Here is a 20,492-nt window from a genome sequence, read left to right on the forward strand (position 1 = left end):
AGATGCTGCCACCGCCGCATCAGCAGCAGATGCAGCATCCCAACGCCCAGCAGATGCCCCCCCCCCACCACCCTCCTCATCAGCAGATGCCCCAGTGCCAACCGCAAATGCCCCCCGGCACTCAGCAGCAGCACATGCCCCCGGGCAGCCAGCCCATGGCCCCTAACCTTCACCCACAAATGCCCCCCCCTATCTCACAGCCCCACCACGTCCCCCCGGCTCACCTGCCCCAGATGCTCGCCAATTCCCTTTCACCCCAGCGCCACCCCCACCCCCACCCGCACCCCCACCCCGGTCAACCCGCTATGCCCCACCCGGCCCAGCCACACCTGTCCCAGCTAGGGCCCGTGTGCTACCCAGGGGGGGCCCCTATGATGCCCCAACAGCCTCTGGCCCCCCAGCCTGTAGCCCCCCAACAACCACAGGCTCCGCTCCCCATGGCGCACGCACAGCAGCCCCCGGCCGGCCCCATGTACCCCTCCCCTCCCAGGGCCAACGTCCCTCCCGGAGCCCCGCCGCAGCCCACCTCCATTGGGTGTCCCCCCCCGGGGGGTCCGCCGGGGGCCCCCCCCCAGCACATGATCCCGCCCCAGTCCGGACCCCCCCCTCCGATGGCCCCGTCGCCCAACGCCGTCGTCCCTCCCTCCCCCTCGCCGTCTCCCTCTCCTTCCCCCGGCCCCACCTCCCTGGGCCTGCCCCCCCCCCAGAGGCCGCCCTCAGAGGGTGGAGGCTCCCCCGCCCCCCCTCCTCCTCTCCTCCCCTCCCCCTCCTCCTCCTCCTCCTCCTCCCCCTCCACCTCCCTGTTCCAGCGGCAGAACTCCAGCACGGACGACCTCCTCTCCTCTAGCCCGGAGAGCCAGCCGGGGGGGCCCAAGGCCCCCGCCAACGTCCTCCAGCCCACCAAGGCGGACCCGCAGGACGGGGAGCGGCGCAAGAAGAGCACCCAGGGGGTGAGGCTCATCCAGGGCGACCCCTACCAGGCCCCGGGGCGCGTGGCCAGCCTGTGCGGAGAGCTGGAGCGCTTCCGGGCGGCCGTGGACACCCTAGAGCGGCCTTCGACGGGCGAGGGGGGCGGGGGGGGTCCCTCGGTGCTGGACGCCCGCTGGAAGGAGCTCCAGGAGCAGCAGGAGAAGGACACCCGGCAGCTGTCCATCGCCATCGCCCGCTGCTACACCATGAAGAACCGCCACCAGGACGTGATGCCGTACGACGTCAACCGCGTGGTGCTGCGGACGGGCAAAGACGACTACATCAACGCCAGCTACGTGGAGGAGCTGTCGCCCTACTGCCCGCGCCTCATCGCCACGCAGGCGCCGCTGGCGGGCACGGCGGCGGACTTCTGGCTCATGGTGTACGAGCAGAAGGTGTCCCTGGTCGTCATGCTGGTGACGGAGCAGGAGCTGGACAAGGTACGGAAGAGTCTGGAAGCCCGAGGGGGGGGGGGGGGGGGCCTGAATGTGGCTCTCTCTATTCATAAAGGTATTCATAAGGATATTCATAAGGGTATTCATAAGGATATGTATAGTCTTATTGCAGCAGGTGGATACAGTATGTCACGTTTCTGACATGGACAGGACAGCAAATGTAGGATCTTAATGAGCTCACTTTGAATTTGATTTTAAGCAAATTGTGAAAAGAAGATACAAATATGTAAGATGTTCCATTTATTCTGGCAACGTGTCCCCATTATTAGCTATGAAGCTGCAGGCTAACTGGCTATTGACAGAAAAGTGTGGAAAACAGCTTGTCTGTATGTATTAGATCAGGCATGAATGAAACTTTGTCTTGAAATGATGATACCAGGACTGTCAGTTGATGAAGTTCATTAACTTGTCATGGTTTCATGGTTAACTTGTCATGGTTTCATGGTTCGCCCATGGTTCACCCATGGTTTGTCATGGTTTCATAGTTGTCATGGTTTCATGGTTGTCATGGTTTCATGGTTGTCATGGTTATGTTGTCATGGTTTCATGGTTAAGTTGTCATGGTTTCATGGTTAAGTTGTCATGGTTTCATGGTTTCATGGTTAAGTTGTCATGGTTTCATGGTTGTCATGGTTTCGTGGTTGTCATGGTTTCACAGGGGAAAGTGATGCGGTATTTTCCAACGGAGCGTGGGCAGCAGCTGACCCAGGGGCCAATCACACTCACCATGACCACCCAGAAGACCACGCCCACCCACGTGGAGCGTATGATTGGCCTCCAGTACCACGACCAGAGCCTCAAACGCACCGTCATCCATCTGCAGTTCACCTCCTGGCCTGAGATGTGAGTGAGACACACACACACATACACACACACACACACACACACACACACACACACACACACACACACACACACACACAGGCATGGACACAGACATCGACATCTTGACTCTGCCCCCCCCCCTCTCTCTCTCTAAGCAGGAGCCTCCCTGACATCTTGACTCTGTCTCCCCCCCCCCCCTCTCTCTAAGCAGGAGCCTCCCTGACATCTTGTCTCTGTCTCCCCCCTCTCTCTCTCTAAGCAGGAGCCTCCCTGACATCGACATCTTGTCTCCCCCCCCCCCCTCTCTCTCTCTAAGCAGGAGCCTCCCTGACATCTTGTCTCTGTCTCCCCCCCCCCTCTCTCTCTAAGCAGGAGCCTCCCTGACATCTTGACTCTGTCTCCCCCCTCTCTCTCTCTAAGCAGGAGCCTCCCTGACATCTTGTCTCTGTCTCCCCCCCCCCTCTCTCTCTCTAAGCAGGAGCCTCCCTGACATCTTGACTCTGTCTCCCCCCTCTCTCTCTCTCTAAGCAGGAGCCTCCCTGACATCTTGTCTCTGTCTCCCCCCCCTCTCTCTCTAAGCAGGAGCCTCCCTGACATCTTGTCTCTGTCTCCCCCCCCTCTCTCTCTCTAAGCAGGAGCCTCCCTGACATCTTGTCTCTGTCTCCCCCCCCCCTCTCTCTCTAAGCAGGAGCCTCCCTGACAGTAAGAGTAACCTCATCCGCTTCATCCAGGAGGTTCATGGACACTACCTGCACCAGAGGCCCCTACACACACCCATCGTGGTTCACTGCAGGTAAACCTAGTTTGTTCGTTGTCGGTTGGGGTTGTTTAGAAGATAAAGTGTGTAACATTTTGTGTGTGTGTGTGTGTGTGTGTGTGTGTGTGTGTGTCAAATGGATTTGGTATACGAGTGAATCAATGAATAGACATACATGCATAAGTTTAAATCAGCAAAATCCTGTTTATTTTAGCTACGCAGATCAACAGATCACACAATGTACCTAACCTAATGTTACACTAACCCTCCCCACCCAAATATCCTTGGTCAAAATAATAAACAGACCAACAGTTTAACATAAAGTCACAAGTGCCATCTAAAATGGTAAAAAAAACAAATAAAATAAAAAAGCGATTAAAATGCGTTTAAAAAGTTAATGCGTTATTTTTTCTGTAATTAATTAATCGAATTTAACACAGAAAAATCCCAGCCCTAATATAACCAACCAGACACAAACATATATATATATACAGTATATATATTGTTTGTGGGTACATGTGTGTATGTGTGTGGGGGAAACATGTGTGGGTAAGTGTGTGTCCGTACACACACACACTGTACTATGGTGTGGCTACCCATACCTAAATTTACCTGGTTTCAGAGTGCTACTCTTACTCTTCCCTGTGTGTGCGTCAGCTCTGGTGTCGGGCGCACCGGCGCCCTCTGTCTGCTGTACGCGGCAGTGCAGGAGCTGGAGGCAGGGAACGGCATCCCTGACCTGCCTCTGCTGGTGAAGAAGATGAGGCAGCAGAGGAAGAACATGCTGCAAGACAAGGTGAGACACACACACACACACACAGAGAGTGCTTCACTGAGTCAGACTCTCCATTTAAATGGCACACACACTGCATGAATGGCAGAATTTGACCTTTCCCCCCCCCCCTTTCCTCCCTCTCTCATTGGTTGCCTGGTTGTGTTTCCACAGCTGCATCTGAAGTTCTGTTACGAGACGGTGCTGAAGCACGCTGAGCAGGTCCTGCAGCGCCACGGCATCACTAGCGCCCCCTGCAGCAAGACCACCAACAACGCAGCCGCCAAGGTCAGCCCGGCCTCTGTCTCTGACGTGGCTTAGGCTAGCAGCGCGTAGTCAAGTCACAGCTAACATTATGTATATAGTACATTATGTATATAGTACAGTGATGATCTTAGTACTACAAGGCTTTAGGGAAACTCTACTCTGGGTGTCTTTTGGGTTGGTCGGGGTCTAATGTTTGTGTCTGGTTGGTTGGTTGGTTGGATGGATGGTTGGTTGGTTGGTTGGATGGATGGTTGGTTGGTTGGGGTCTAATGTTTGTGTCTGGTTGGGGTCTAATGTTTAGGGTTGGTTGTAGGGATGCTCCGATCTGGATTTTTGGGGCCGATACCGATCACCGATTTTTTTCCTCAAGATCAACCGATACCGATACCGATACCGATTTTTTTTTAAATACATAACTGTAGGCCTACTGACTGGATAGCCTACATATTTTTTGCTTTTTAGACAAAAGCTTTGATCCATTAGGCACCAAGCAAACGCAGACCCATTTTTATGGCATAGTAAAGGTCTGGCCTATCACCCAGTTAGGGCCTGAAGCCCAAGTCAGTCGATATGGCTGTATAAAAGACATCATAAACGTGGCCTTCATGGTTTACATACTGTTACGTCCTCCTATGTTTTCTGTTCAGTTATCTGTCTTCCCCAGGAAAGGGAAAAAAAAAAAAAAAAAAAGATCGGTTTTTGCGATCGGCCATTTTTGCCGATCACCGATCGAGTCATTTGGAGTGAAATCGGCCGATTTAAATCGGTGGCCGATAAATCGGAGCATCCCTAGTTGGTTGGTTGGGGTCCAATGTTTGTGTCTGGTTGGTTGGTTGGTTGGTTGGTTGGGGTCTAATGTTTGTGTATGGTTGGTTGGTTGGTTGGTTGGGGTCTAATGTTTGTGTCTGGTTGGGGTCTAATGTTTAGGGTTGGTTGGTTGGGGTCCAATGTTTGTGTCTGGTTGGTTGGTTGGTTGGTTGGGGTCTAATGTTTGTGTATGGTTGATTGGGGTCTAATAATTGTCTGATTGGTTGGTTGGGGTCTAGCAAGTTGACAAGGTTTGTTTATGTCGTTGAACTGTGGTTGAACCCTCTCCTGCCCAGGGACCCTCTACCTTCTAGACAGCCCCAATGGAGACCCTGAGAGACCTCCTTAAGGAGAGATACCACCAAGTGTTTCAGCGTCCAGTTTCTGTGTGTACCTAATGGCCTTGACCATACTGTTTAACATTCATATAGGATTCGTATGTAAGTTATGTAAGTTCTTTGTCTGTGAACACAATATCAACTCTCACTAACTCACTATGTGAGCTGTATATAAACTCTCACTAACTCACTATGTGAGCTGTATATAAACTCTCACTAATGGCACTTTTCCACTACGTAGCAGACCTGGTGCTGACCTGGTGCTGACCCAGGTCAGCCCGCTTCGGTCCCCTTTTCCATTCATCGGTCCAGTTCGCTTCGGTCCCAGGTCCCAGGTACCACATCGGAGCAGGGTCTTTTTAATTTCATATCCGGGTGTCTTTGCCAGGCTGCGTGTGACGTGTGACGCTGCACACCGTTGATTGGTCAATGGACAATCGTCATCCCATGTCCCATCCCATATTATTTCTTCACAACCGCCATCTTGAAAATACCACATTCACTAGGAAAATGTCACTACATTTTCTGTAATAGCTTATTAATAAAGATTCGGAAAATTATGCTGACCATCGTATTATCTTACCGTATTTTCCGCACTATAAGGCGCACCGGATTATAAGGCGCACCTTCAATGAATGGCCTATTTTAGAACTGTTTTCATATACAGGGCGCACCGGATTATAAGGCGCACCGGATTATAAGGCGCATAGAATAGATACTGCAGTCAAACGTTTGACTGGGGTTGCGTTACGCCCAAGCTCCACCTACTGCGTTGCGTCACCTCTCCATCGGTGTTGTGTCAACTTCCCGTTGTCCAAGCTCCACCTGAGCGTTGTCACCGTCAACGTTCTACCTGCTCCACTGTCAAAAATATATATTTTTCCACCTCAAGTATCAGCCGTTCGTCATCCATTTTTGCAACAAGCGTCAAGGACCTGCGGTGATTCACAGCTGACTCACGTGAATAGCAATTCGCAATAGCTGCAACCACGAGATATAGAGTAGTTAGCTACAAGCATTTTCAATCTGCTATTATCTCTATTAGTGGATTAACCGCTGTGGTGATTTAACAGCTGATAAAAATACATCAAGTAGACTACAAACAGAGCAAAACAACACCAGAAAACAACCAATAGGCTATACAATTATAACCAACAACCAATATGTGACAGCTCCTGGTGAAATGTGCAACGTACTTTTTCAGTTTTTACACATGCTTAAACTACAGATTGTAAGCTTTCAAATGATGTGTCATACATTCAAATCAGAGAAAGATTGAACACGACAGGCGTATTTGAATGTTGGTTCACCTCAAACACTGAATGGGAGAAAAGTGACTCTGACCAAACCACAACAAACGCTGCTAGCGGCTAACAGCTAACAAAACACATCGCTACGAAGGTCTAAACTGTATTTTAATAACATGACAACATACTGGGAGAACATCGACATGCTAAAAACACATAACTACACATAACTAGATGAACACACAGTTCTTGCTTTTGAACACGAGCTAAAACGAAACTTTGTTTACAAGTCAACCCTCCCTTACCGGTAGCCTCCGGCAAACGAGAATAATGAATCCAATACACAAATGCTAAGTGTTTAGTGATCGTTAAACTGTTGTTTATTATATCGAGTGGGTACTTTAAAACTTCAAGTTGAAAGCACCAAGAATCTCACTTTGTTCCCTCGGAAACTCTGTTTAGTCTTCTTTACTTGGGGTCTTACACAAGTGGTGTGGGACTGTGAGTAAGCACAGTATACCGGTGTTTACTGATTACCGTAATGCTGCAAGCGGTGCGGCTTTGTAGTTTACCAGTCGTACTGAAACATTTTGACAGAGCGCCTTGAGCGCCGTGTACAACCAGTATGGATCAACAAATTAACCAATTGATCCATATATAAGGCGCTCCGGGTTATAAGGCGCACTGTCGTTTTTTTTGAAAATTAAAGGCTTTTAAGTGCGCCTTATAGTGCGGAAAATACGGTAGTTTAATGTCATTTCAATGAATCATATAACTTTTATTTACAACAAGCACAACACAAAAATCGCTATTATGCACCGTGTTTGTCCGTGAATAACACCGGCTGTGGAGGTGGTAAAAAAACACAATACTCCTTTGCTAACTTCACCATCTGTCTACGGTCATTTTGAGCCCTTAACCACCGCGCTGACACCCCGAGAAGTTATGCTTTTAACCGTAAACTCGATGAACCGGGAGTCCAGCCATTTTCACCATTCACTCATGAGTCAAATGCCGGTTTTAACAGGGATTTCGCTCCGCGCTGTGTCCACGGTGATAGGAGTGGAGGATCGACTCCATTCAAAAACTTTTGAATTCCCTGGCTTCTCCTCTTTCCGGACACGTTTGAATTGTTATCCTAACCCCCGGTAAACCGAAGTTATTAACCCGCAAACGGCACCGTGTTTGTCTGTGAATAACACCGTTCACTCATGAGTCAAATGCCGGTATATTCGCGTCTTGTCGGCGTTTCCCGATGATGATACTACAGTTCATAAAGCAGACAAGTGAAGGCAGTGGTTTTAAGGGTTCAAAAAACATGACTTTATTATGTGTACATAGCTTCCTCTCTCTCTTTCTCTTTCTCTCCAAAAAAATCACTGCTGTTGCTGTGTACACCCGGAAGCTTTTTGCCAGGCTGCGTGTGACGCGTAACTCCGCCTACTATCCTCTACTCCTCCTACTAGCTCCGGGTCTGTGTGTATAATGGAAACCAGAACAGATCAAAAGTGACCCGACCTGACCCCGAAGTGATGCGTACCGCGCTAAAGCGGGACCCAGATGGAAAAGTGCCATAACTCACTTAGGGGTGGGACGATTAGAAAATGTCATGTCACGATTATCATGGGCAAAATAATCGCGATCCACGATATTATCGCGAGAATTTAAAAAAAAAAAAAAAAAAAAAAACTTTTTTTTAGAATGCCAATAAAACACACTGTAATCACTTTAACTTAGATTTTGTTGTATTTTTATTGAATCATGTTAATAACATTAACATCATTTTAAAAACATCTTGACAAAAATAAAAATCTTTAATAAAATCTTAAATAAGGTAATGATAAATTATAAGGTATCACTGCATAAATAAAGGAAAAAAATACTGTCAAACAAAACTTGAACACTGACACTTTTCTGTCATCAAACTGAGTGCTAGCCTTGTGGCTTAGAGACTTGAAAGCTTCAAGATAGGTTAAAGTGCAAAAATTTCAACATGTTCACTTTTTCTGCCTTTAGCTGTGCTCGGAGAGGTGTGAGTATGTGCCCACTGGCACTAAACACTCTCTCTGAAGGAACACTAGTTGCAGGTATGCATAGAAGCCTGCGTGCAACCCTGGAAAGGTGAGGCAATGGACACGGGGCCGATGCAGCCATGGTGAGAAGGCTAGCATACGTTAGTGACTGACTGACAAGGCTGACTTGACAGTCACGTTACCCATGCAGGCTGAACAATCGCGCGAGAGAAATTTCTGTGAGGATATTCGCGCGCGGCTCATGTGAGAAATCTCAATTATATTACTATTTATTTATAACATACGATTATTACATCCTCCCTCTCGCCAGTTTGGGGCAACATAGACTTCTCCCCTGGTGCCACGGATAGGGGTTTCAAGCGGTGGGACAGCAAAGGGATGGTTACTATCGGACATTTATATGATACTGAAATACTACTTTCATTTGACCAATTATGTAAGAAATATGACCTACCACGAAATGAGTTTTTCAGATACCTTCAGATACGAAGTTTTTTAAATAGCCAAAAAGACACTGGCCTCTGTCACCAACCCTCTCCGCTGGAGGAGATAGTCTCTGCTGGAAAGACGAGAGGCATTCTGGGGCTTGGGTATAGAGCACTTTCGAAATATGATAAAGGCAAACCTGCATTTACGCCCAAAGACTGGAATAATGACCTGAACATTAATACTGATGCAGCAACTTGGTCACTAATATGGCAATCGGCAAACGACATCTCAATCTGTAATAGGACGAAGGAAACGCAATGTAGACTACTACAACGTTTGCAGATTACTCCCCAACTTAGACATAAAATGGATCATAACAAATCGGAAATGTGTACAAAGTGTATTACCGAGGTTGGGAGCTTTGTTCATTGTGTTTGGACTTGTAGATATATAGATGATTACTGGAAAGGTATAGTGGATAAAATTAATCTAATTCTAGATGTTACATTGGAAAAGGACCCCATGTGTCTATTGTTTGGGTTGCCAGACAAACAACTTAAAAGTATGCATTCCAAAAGACTTCTGTGTATCCTCACTTTTTGTGCAAGGAAAAATATATTGCTGAAATGGATAGACTGCAAACCGCCTACAATAGCTGGATGGCACAAGGTAATTTTTGATATGATTCCTATGGAATATCTGACATATAGGTATAAGTGTAAGATAAATGTATTTTTATAAGTTATTGTTTATGGACAATGTACTGCATAACAAAGTGCAAAACTAGTTTTCTACTATTAATGGGACAATAACCTCCCCCACGGATACTAGTTGTTGTTGTTATGTCCTGTTGTGTACATGTCTCTGTGAAACTCAATAAAAAAATTAAAAAAAACAAAAAAAACACACATAGGTCACATACATTAATACATACAATAAAAACAGACAGATCAAATCATGATACAGGTGATGGTACTCCTGCTGGGCATTGCTGCCTGACGCACCTCCAACAGTGCCTTTAGAACAGGTGTGCTGTGACACCTCACTGAACACCTATGTGGGCCTAACTGGGTCATCAGCTGGGGACCACCAGTCAGACAAAGCAGTGTTTATAAAATGTAGTGCCTATTTAAAAAGTCCAGTCATTTAAAAAGAATAATAATAAATAAATAAAATAAAAAAAATAAAAAAGCGATTATGACGATTATTCAACTAATTAAAATTCTCCACGATAAAGTTATCGCGGGTGTTTTTATCGCGATTAACGATAAACACGATAATCGTCCCATCCCTAAACTCACTATGTGAGCTGTATACTTGGACCCTATACTCCTTCCAGACCGGTCGTATTCATTAAACCACCAAAGAGAGATCTGAGTCTGTCGTTTGTCATCTGTATCATCAAGACCATCACTTTTTATAAAATATAATATAATAATATAAAATCCCTTCAGTTGGTTGGGGTCTAATGTTTGTGTATGGTTGGTTGGGTGGCTGGGTGGTTGGGGCTTAATGTTTGTGTCTGGTTGGTTGGTTGGTGTTTAATGTTTGTGTCTGGTTGGTTTGGTTGGTTGGTTGGTTGGTTGGGGTCTAATATTTGTATAGTTGGTTGGGGACTAATGTGTGTGTGTCTGGTTGGTTGGTTGACTGGTTGGTTGGGGTCTAATGTTTGTCTGGTTGGCCTCTGGTTGAGATCTAATGTTTGTGTCTGGTTGGTTGGTTGGTTGGTTGGCTGCTTGGTTGGGGTCTAATGTTTGTGTCTTGGTTGGTTGGTTGGTTGGTTGGGGTCTAATGTTTGTGTCTTGGTTGGTTGGTTGGTTGGTTGGGGTCTAATGTTTGTATAGTTGGTTGGGGTCTAATGTTTGTATAGTAACTATACAAGTTGGTTGGGGACTAATGTGTGTGTGTCTGGTTGGTTGACTGGTTGGTTGACTGGGGTCTAATGTTTGTGTCTTGGTTGGTTGGTTGGTTGGTTGTAGGGATGCACGATATGCATTTTTTCCAACCGATACCGATACCGATATTTACCCGCTTCTCGTGGCCGATAACCGATATGAGAACCGATATAATTTCACAGTTGATAACCTGTAGTTCATGCACACCTGAAGGTAAGAAAGGCTATGTAGTGAGCAAAGATTGATGATTTAATATTCCATAGTGATCTCACTAAATCTAACTTACATCACTATTGTTAACACAACAAAGAGAACACTTCTGACTCTTCAAATGTTCATTTATTATTTCCTCTAACAAACAGAATCTGTTATAGACAGTGCACAATGCTTTTTTTAGCCAAGATCTGGCCTCCTTTTATGAAAACAAAAAAGGCTCACCTAAGAGTAATTAGATCAAAAAAGTGTCAAAAATAAAGTGCATCTTGTCTATCCCTGTAAATTGCATAAATAAAATATCAAAAAATAAATAAATAAAGTGCATCAGTCAATACAAAAATAAAGACTTTTATAGAACCAAACGTTTTATAGAACTTTTACAGAAACTAGTGCCAAATGGCTGCTTAGTCTGCAGATAAACAGAATGACACAAGGCACATAGTAGGCTACACTAGTATGCTTAATAAAGCAACTGAAAAGGGCTGGGCTACTTTTAGTGCATGAGGATGAGGTAGATTGTGATAAAGCCCATCAAACGTTTTGCATAAGAATTCAAAATAAATTGCACTGACATGGAAAAACAAAAAGTGCATGTTTTCCTTGTAAACAACTTGTCTTGTATAGCCTACATTCACATTCTCACCTAAATAATAGACACGTTTTCCATTGGTGTTCCCTAATATACAACCTGAATACAATTCAAATGCGTGTTCAATAGGCACCGCGGCTAGGCTACCTTCTGCTTGATATTCCTTCCATACAGCGTGCTGCTTGCAATGGAGAATCTTAAGAGTTAACTTATGAGATTCGTTGTGTTGTAACTCGTAGACCTCTGCCCTCCTCTCCGAACTTTTGTCGAACATGTGTTGCAAATTGCAAACGCACTATTATATATATATCTGCCTCAGAAACTCTGCAGAATGTCCACACCGGGGAAGCTCTCATCTATACACTGCTGTCGTCTATACACTGCGTGCCTGTACGCAGGCGCAGCAGCATGAGCGCGGAAACCGGAAGCAGAAATATTTCCGGCTTCATATTATCGGCTCAATATCGGCTACAATTTAATAAAACCGATAAAAACCGATAAACATTAATTTCCCATTATCGGGCCGATAAATATCGGTGCCGATAATATCGTGCATCCCTAGTTGGTTGGTTGGGGTCTAATGTTTGTGTCTTGGTTGGTTGGGGTCTAATGTTTGTCTGGTTGGTTGGGGTCTAATGTTTGTCTGGTTGGTTGGTTGGTTGGGGATTAATGTTTGTGTCTGGTTGTTTGGATGGATGGTTGATGTGTGTGTAATATTTGTGGTTGGTTGGTTGGTTGGTTGGTTGGGGACTAATGTTTGTGTCTGGTTGGTTGGTTCGTGTCTAAAGTTTGTCTGGTTGGTTGGTTGGTTGGTTGGTTGGAGTCTAATGTTTGTCTGGTTGGTTGGTTGGTTGGTTGGTTGGTTGGTTGGTTGGTTGGAGTCTAATGTTTGTCTGGTTGGTTGGTTGGTCGGTGGGTTGGAGTCTAATGTTTGTCTGGTTCGTTGGGGTCTAATGTTTGTCTGGTTCGTTGGGGTCTAATGTTTGTCTAGTTGGTTGGTTGGTTGGTTGGTTGGGGACTAATGTTTGTGTCTGGTTGGTTGGTTGGTTGGTTGGGGTCTAATGTTTGTGTCTGGTTGGTCGGTTGGTTGATTGGGGTCTAATGTGTGTCTGGTTGGTTGGTTGGGGATTAATGTTTGTGTCTGGTTGTTTGGATGGATAGTTGATGTGTGTGTAATATTTGTGGTTGGTTGGTTGGTTGGTTGGGGACTAATGTTTGTGTCTGGTTGGTTGGTTCGTGTCTAAAGTTTGTCTGGTTGGTTGGTTGGAGTCTAATGTTTGTATAGTTGGTTGGGGACTAATGTGTGTGTGTCTGGTTGGTTGGTTGGTTGGTTGGTTGGTTGGTTGGTTGGTTGACTGGTTGGTTGGGGTCTAATGTTTGTGTCTGGTTGGTTGGGGTCTAATGTTTGTCTGGTTGGCCTCTGGTTGAGATCTAATGTTTGTGTCTGGTTGGTTGGTTGGCTGCTTGGTTGGGGTCTAATGTTTGTGTCTGGTTGGTTGATTGGTTGGTTGGGGTCTAATGTTTGTCTGGTTGGTCGGTTGGTTGATTGGGGACTAATGTTTGTGTCTGGTTGGTTGGTTGGTTGGTTGGGGTCTAATGTGTGTCTGGTTGGTTGGTTGGGGTCTAATGTTTTACCCATCTACTTTGTGCATGCCTGGTTCTGGTAAAGGGAGCGTTGGAGTCGTGGTCAGATCAGGTATAACGTCTACCATCCGTCTTTAAATCTCTGTTTACAATCTCTGTGTACTACCGTTATCTCTGTTCCTCTGTCTGACGTCTGTCCTCTCCGCCTCTCCCCCCCCCTCCTCTAGCCTTACTCACGACAGGAGTCCCAGTTAGACATCGTCCTGGGCGGGGACATGCCCATCAGCTCCATCCAGGCCACCATCGCCAAACTCAGCATCCGGCCCCCCAGCGCCACCGACCCAGCCATGGATCCCGGCCTCGACGGCGCCCCCTCTGGTCAGGAGGACCAAGCCTTCGCTGTCCCCCCCGCCGACCTATCCCTCCACAGAGGGGCGGCGCCAGAGCCGGCCACCGCCCCCCCCCAGCAGGCCCCCTCGCCCTCTTCCAGCGAACCCCAGCCGCCGCCGCTCTCCTCCCCCTCCCCCTCCTCTTCCCCGGCGAAGGTTCACTCCCCACCGGCCAACGGCGTGGACGACGCCTCCGCCCCACCCCCTTCGTCTCCCCCGGCAACCAACAACAACCACCACACGGCGGCGCCCCCCCCCCCAGGCGCCCCCTCCGCTCCCGCCCCCGCCCCTTCCCTCTCGGCCCCGGCCCCCTCCTCTCTGGAGCTGCTGGCCTCTCTGACGCCCGAGGCCTTCTCCATGGAGGGGGGGGGTGGGGGTAAGGGGAAGCACCGGGTCACCAAGCAGAGCTTCCTGCAGCCCGCAGAGGGCCAGGGTCTCCAGGGGCCCCGGGGGGGGGAGGAGGGGGGAGACGACCCCCTCAGCAGCCTGGACCCCCTCTGGAGCCTCAACAAGACCTGAGACACACACACACACACACACACACACAGAGTCTCACTTTAACGGGGTTAAACACCCCCTTTCCTCACTTTATAGCCTAGCACCAAACCAGACCCTTAACGCTAGCATATCTTAAGTGCTACTTTGAACTTGAAGGAAGGGGCTGGTGGAAGGTAGAAGAAATGTGACGCACACACACACACACACGAAACAGTCCTATCGATTACCAAGAGGTGCACAGTGGTAAGGGGGCTAAGAGTTGGTTTGGGACTTGGGCCTTGTTCTGTCACTTAAAGGGAATCGCACTTCAGGAAGTGCTTCATCGTCTCTCCCCCACCCCCCCCTTCACTGGGGCCTGTGCTTCTGGGACCAAATCACTGTGCACCTGTCTGTCTGTCAATCTCTCTCCCTCGCTTTCTCTCTCTGTTTCTCCTTCTCTCTCTCTCTTTCTGTCTCTTTCTACCTGTGGCAGACGGGTCTGTTTTTCACTCCCTGCCCGCCCTCCCCCAGATCTGGCCACCCCAGCACCAACAATCCCAGCATGCACTCCTCCTGACTCCTGTCCTAGCAGCACAGTGTCCCCGCCTCTCTCAGCTGTTTGGTGGCCTGGGGGTGGGGATGTGGGGGGCTCCCCTTGTGGACTATGATGACTATGATGATGATAACTGTATAATATGATTGCACTAAGTTGATGTCGACATGAGGGAAGATGGAAGGGAGGGGAGGGGGGCGGAGCTTGCGTACACAGGCAGATCTATCGGAATACCCAAATCTCTAGCGTCGCTCATTGCTATGGTTACCCTACGCAGGGCAGAATCAGCACGTCATAACAAGTACATTTTTCTTTGTCTTTAACACTGTAAATATATCTTAAATAAAAGTTAGACTACCAGAAATGTTTTCGTGTGTAATGATTTTGTTTAACCCACAATGCATTTGTAACACACACAAGGAAGCAGCAGACCACCAATGTCAAGGTATCAAAGCCTCTTTATTTGGAAATTAGTACAAAGTTTTGCTCCTGTGTTAAAAATAGGAAAATAGTACAGAACATTAGGAACCTCCAGTGCAGCCTCCAACCTCCACTACAGCCTGTAGCCTAGCAACTGATGAGGGAAGGAGGTTCACTACAGCCTGTAGCCTAGCAACCGACGCAGGGGCGAAGGGTCAGGGAGAGTGAGGAGGAGGGAGGCAGGACAAGCCAACCGTTTCATAAAAACAACATTAAACCCTCATTTTTCGGTTCTCTGTAAGGACCAAAGGTCAAGGGTCATCATGTCCCAACCCTGTAAATACCCTCCTCATCTCCTCTCCTTGGTTACCACCCTGACAGCAGGGTGGTCGCTGGGACATATAAAGCCATATGGAGGAAAACAGGCTTTTAAGATGACTGGGCCAGAACCATCATCTTCATTGCCAACAAAGGCTATGTAGCTTGATTGGTGTACAGTAGATTAGTCCACTGCTGATGTTCTACATAACATTCCTCAGAGACGCAATATTCAAGCCATATAATCACCAACCAATCTTATTCGTTGGCTGCAGATGAGAATACAGACATGAAAGACATTGTCCAGCTTTCCATAATTCATCCGGGGGGTGGGTGCTCAGTTTTCCATTACTGAGGAACTTTTGTAAGTAAGTAACGTTTATTTATATAGCACAAAATGTACAACGACAAGAGCCGCCCAAAGTGCTTAACAGATCAAATATAAAGAGAAAAACAAGATAAAAGAGATAACATACAGATTAAAGAAAACTGATCAAATAGAAAAATACACTAAAAGCAAGGTGCAGTAGAATAAAAGTGCAAAGAGTGCAGTGTCGGGAAAGCAGGCTCACCTCAGGTCAAAGGCCAGGGAGAGAAGATGCGTTTTGACTAGTTTTTTAAAAGCCTCAATGCTCTCGGCGGCTCTGATGTGGAGGGGGAGACTATTCCAGAGCCTAGGGGCGGCCTTAGAGAAGGCTCTTTTGGATTTAAAAGCAATTCACGGGACAACAATATAGAGGTAGATTTGTGTCTTTATGTTGCAATAATAAAAAATAAAAATAATTGCAATCCCCCCAAAAAAGTTTCATCAAATAAAAATAAAAAAAGTTTCAACCAAAAAATGTATTTAGAACAAAAATACCTTGCATTTTTTTCTGCATTGCCCACCTTTCATTTTGAGACATTTACTAGAGGTTAACATTTGTGTCTTTTTGTCGAGAGCAAAACTTTTGAAACAAACAAAGCTAAAAAAATCTAAGAGGACAAAACATTGTTGCAATCAAATATTACACAGCTTTAAAAGTTTTGAGGAGAAAAAATATTTGTATATAATATAATGTATATATAGGTGTATATATAGGCTGCGTTCGTAAATTCGCCATGAGAGCGCCTGAGCGAAATATTTGCAATGTTTTTTATATACAGTATCTTATAGATATCTGTCTTATTGCACACACATTCATAGACCTATATTAGTTCTGTAAAGGTTCTCACATTCCTAGAAGGGGGGTTTGTGACGGCCTCCTTGTCTGCTCAGGCCTAGGGGCCAAAGGGACATTAGGCAGGCTAGCTGCCCCTCCCACTTCATTGTCCTAGCACATGGTCAAAATGGCTTCCTGTGACCTGCGTGATACTGATACTGATACTACCCTTTGACCTGAGTGATCCCTTTGACCCCCCCGCACACCACACTAAATAGAAGCCCACACAAACACACTCACGCACGCACGCACGCTTGCGCACACACATACACTCACACATATAGACAAGTGCTATCCAACTCCTGTGCACCATTCTTCTAAATGTATATTTTGTATACTTTTTCTTACCTTAAATGTACGGCAACCCACCCGACCCGTCTTGAAACACGGACCAAGGAGTCGAACACACACCGTGGCGCAATGAAAGTGAGGGCCGACGCTACGTCGGTTGAGGTGGCCTAGGGCCAAAGGGACATTAGGCAGGCTAGCTGCCCCTCCCACTTCATTGTCCTAGCACATGGTCAAAATGGCTTCCTGTGACCTGCGTGATACTGATACTGCGTGGTCCCTTTGACCTGAGGGATCCCTTTGATATTTAGCACACCACACTAAATAGAAGCACATCACACACTAATGTACACATACACACTACCTTAAATGTATGGAATTCGATAATTTTATTTCACTTTGAATATATTTGTATTTTCCGCTTATATTTTGTTATTATATTCTATAGGCCTAGATGTCTTCATCCTCACGGGAGCATGCCTATGTTCCCCGGGTCCTATGTTCCCCGGTTCCCCACTTCCGAAAAAGGGTTCTATGTTCCCCGCTTCCGAAAAAGGGTTCTATGTTCCCCGCTTCCGAAAAAGGGTCCTATGTTCCCCGCCTACCGTTGTGTCAAGCGACCTCATGTGTCGTTATGTGGTACTGCATGAGAGTTTTTTTTATTTTTTTTATTTTTTGGGGGGGGGGGTCTTAAGATGACTTGGAAATAATGAAGAACACAATGAATGTCATAGTATTGTCTCAGCATTTTATATAACTCCCTAGATAGATCATTTTCGAGATGGAATTGAAAATCTTATATTCCTAAAAGAACACCAGTGATATATATATATACACATTATTAAATATTTTTTCTATATTTTTGTCAAACGAAATCAAATAAATACAGTAGAGATATCAATCCAAAATATAGGCTTTTATTGCAACCAACAACAACAACAACAAAACTATGTTTGTGCAAACATGGTGTTTGTTTCCAAGACCAAGCATCAAAATGCCAACCTATGAGACAATAATGTACATCCCATTGGCAGGACGTCACGTAACAGTGCAGTGTGTCTCTAGGTTACAGTGTCACATAATATAATCCCTAAGTAACTAGCCAGTTTCCGTAGCACAGTGAGTGACGTCTTCGAAATCGAAAACCCTGCTGTGCGGTTTTGAGCGACATTGAAAAATATGCTTTTCGTATTATATCTCGTTAACGGTACATGACTATGACTCCATTCAAAGTTCAGTTTGTTTAGCATGCTATTGTGATCATGGAGAAATTTAGTTTGGAATTATAACCCATTGTGACCCTGAGATATTCGTCCATAAGCGACGCCCCCCCCCCCCCTGCTGTGCGGTTTTGAGCGACATTGAAAAATATGCTTTTCGTATTATATCTCGTTAACGGTACATGACTCTAGCCCTGTCCGGACGGCATATAAATTACCTGAGGACCTCGGTAATATATGTTTTATCCCGTCCGGACCGACCATGTCAGTGATTTACTCCAGGGACCCCAGTAATTATTCCGGCTGGAATTACCTACTGTGTTTCAGCAAACCCTGAGGTCCTCAGGTAATTTTATTACCGTCCGGATCGACATGTCAGTATTGCATGATTTTGCGCGATATTAATACTAGAATTGACCGTTTTGACCGGGGTAGCTCTGTGCAAACAATGGATGTGGATGACATTATTAACTCCCTTGAATCTCCACTATCGGATAACCAAACCACCTAAAAGGTTAATCGACGACGACAAGTGACGATGGACTGATTTCTTCTTCTGAACCAGTTCTAGCGAATTTACCTAACATTAGCTTGTAAACTGTGCAGTTTGTATGGTCTGGATCTAGCACTCTATAAATCACGGTGTCTGACAACACACAGGGATGAAGTTAGGGGTGGGAATCGCAAGGTAACTGACGTATTGATAACCGTACAATATAACCCCCCGATAATCTATACATTGTAAGAGAAAATTCATCAACGATACATCCCAATATCTGTTAACTGATATTTCATAACGTGGTTCCAGTGGTAGCAGCATTCGGCAGAAACCTTCGTTTTCCACACCCCTATACCGGCGAAGGTCCTTGAATGAATGAATGAATGAATGAGCCCTCGGGGAGTTAAAGTTTGTTTTGAAATATAATCGTTCGAGACTTTAGATCTCGTATCTGTTTTTCCCCGCTTTGCGCCATTTCAGCCATTCATCTTCTTAATTTTAATAACATCAAAACATTCTGATAGAACATCGACATGCTAGAAACACATAACTACACATAATTAGATGCTCACACAGCCCCAAACGCGAACACATCCCAAAACGAAAGTATTTACAAATTATGAGTATTTCGTGATCGTTAAACTGCTGTTTATTATATCGAGTGGGTACTTTAAAACGTAAAGTTTCGTGTTATGAAAAAAACGAGTCTGCGAGTGTTGTCGGCTGCGTTCGTAAATTCGCTCTGGAAATCTGATCAGCAGTCATGGAATGCCTCTTGTCCAATCAAATGACTTGTTGTTGCTACACGTGCGTTGTGTTGTGGGTCTGACAAAATATCCGGCAGGAACAGCTTCTTCTTCTGTGATGTTAAATGGCAGCTTGCACGCGAAACGCAAACATGCATGGAGATGTTTTATTCCATCCGGATAGGTCATTAAAATCACTGGGGTCCTAGGGTAACAAAATATTACCGAGGTCCTCAGGTAATTTATATGCCGTCCATACAGGGCTTAAGACTCCATTCAAAGTTCAGTTTGTTTAGCATGCTATTGTGATCATGGAGAAATTTAGTTTGGAATTATAACCCATTGTGACCCTGAGATATTCGTCCATAAGCGACGGCCCTGCTGTGCGGTTTTGAGCGACATTGAAAAATATGCTTTTCGTATTATATCTCGTTAACGGTACATGACTATGACTCCATTCAAAGTTCAGTTTGTTTAGCATGCTATTGTGATCATGGAGAAATTTAGTTTGGAATTATAACCCATTGTGACCCTGAGATATTCGTCCATAAGCGACGCCCCCCCCCCCCCCCCCCCTGCTGTGCGGTTTTGAGCGACATTGAAAAATATGCTTTTCGTATTATATTTCGTTAACGGTACATGACTATGACTCCATTCAAAGTTCAGTTTGTTTAGCATGCTATTGTGATCATGGAGAAATTTAGTTTGGAATTATAACCCATTGTGACCCTGAGATATTCGTCCATAAGCGACGGCCCTGCTGTGCGGTTTTGAGCGACATTGAAAAATATGCTTTTTGTATTATATCTCGTTAACGGTACATGACTATGACTCCATTCAAAGTTCAGTTTGTTTAGCATGCTATTGTGATAATGGAGAAATTTAGTTTGGAATTATAACCCATTGTGACCCTGATATATTTGTCCATAAGCGACGCCCCCCCCCTCTGCTGTGCGGTTTTGAGCGACATTGAAAAATATGCTTTTCGTATTATATCTCGTTAACGGTACATGACTGAGACTCCATTCAATTTTTAGAGTGTTCAGCATGCTATTGTGATCATGGAGATCATGGAGAAAGCCTGATTAGTCACTTTTACAACGAGGTATGACTTGTAAGGATCATGCATTTGTGGAATGAGCAACACAGCTAAACGTGTGGGTAGCGGCCCAACATTTGCAATTGTATGCATGGATT

The 20,492-nt window shown here is 45.9% G+C and overlaps 1 protein-coding gene across 1 annotated transcript in view; it reads left to right on the forward strand.

Moving 5' to 3' along the window:
• ptpn23a (protein tyrosine phosphatase, non-receptor type 23, a) overlaps positions 1-14,886 on the forward strand; it is a 48,253-nt gene extending 33,367 nt beyond the window's left edge. Inside the window, exons 20-25 of the mRNA XM_080540393.1 lie at positions 1-1,409; positions 2,083-2,267; positions 2,938-3,042; positions 3,664-3,802; positions 3,953-4,066; positions 13,411-14,886. The exon at positions 1-1,409 is cut by the window's left edge and continues 1,148 nt beyond it. Of these exons, the coding sequence (XP_080396519.1) occupies positions 1-1,409; positions 2,083-2,267; positions 2,938-3,042; positions 3,664-3,802; positions 3,953-4,066; positions 13,411-14,091 (2,633 nt within the window). The 3' untranslated portion in view covers positions 14,092-14,886. The remainder of the gene's footprint in view (positions 1,410-2,082; positions 2,268-2,937; positions 3,043-3,663; positions 3,803-3,952; positions 4,067-13,410) is intronic.
• Positions 14,887-20,492: the final 5,606 nt, after the last annotated feature.

Source organism: Nansenia antarctica (genome assembly GCF_963989245.1).
Source record: "Nansenia antarctica genome assembly, chromosome: 10".
Lineage (NCBI taxonomy): Eukaryota > Metazoa > Chordata > Actinopteri > Argentiniformes > Microstomatidae > Nansenia > Nansenia antarctica.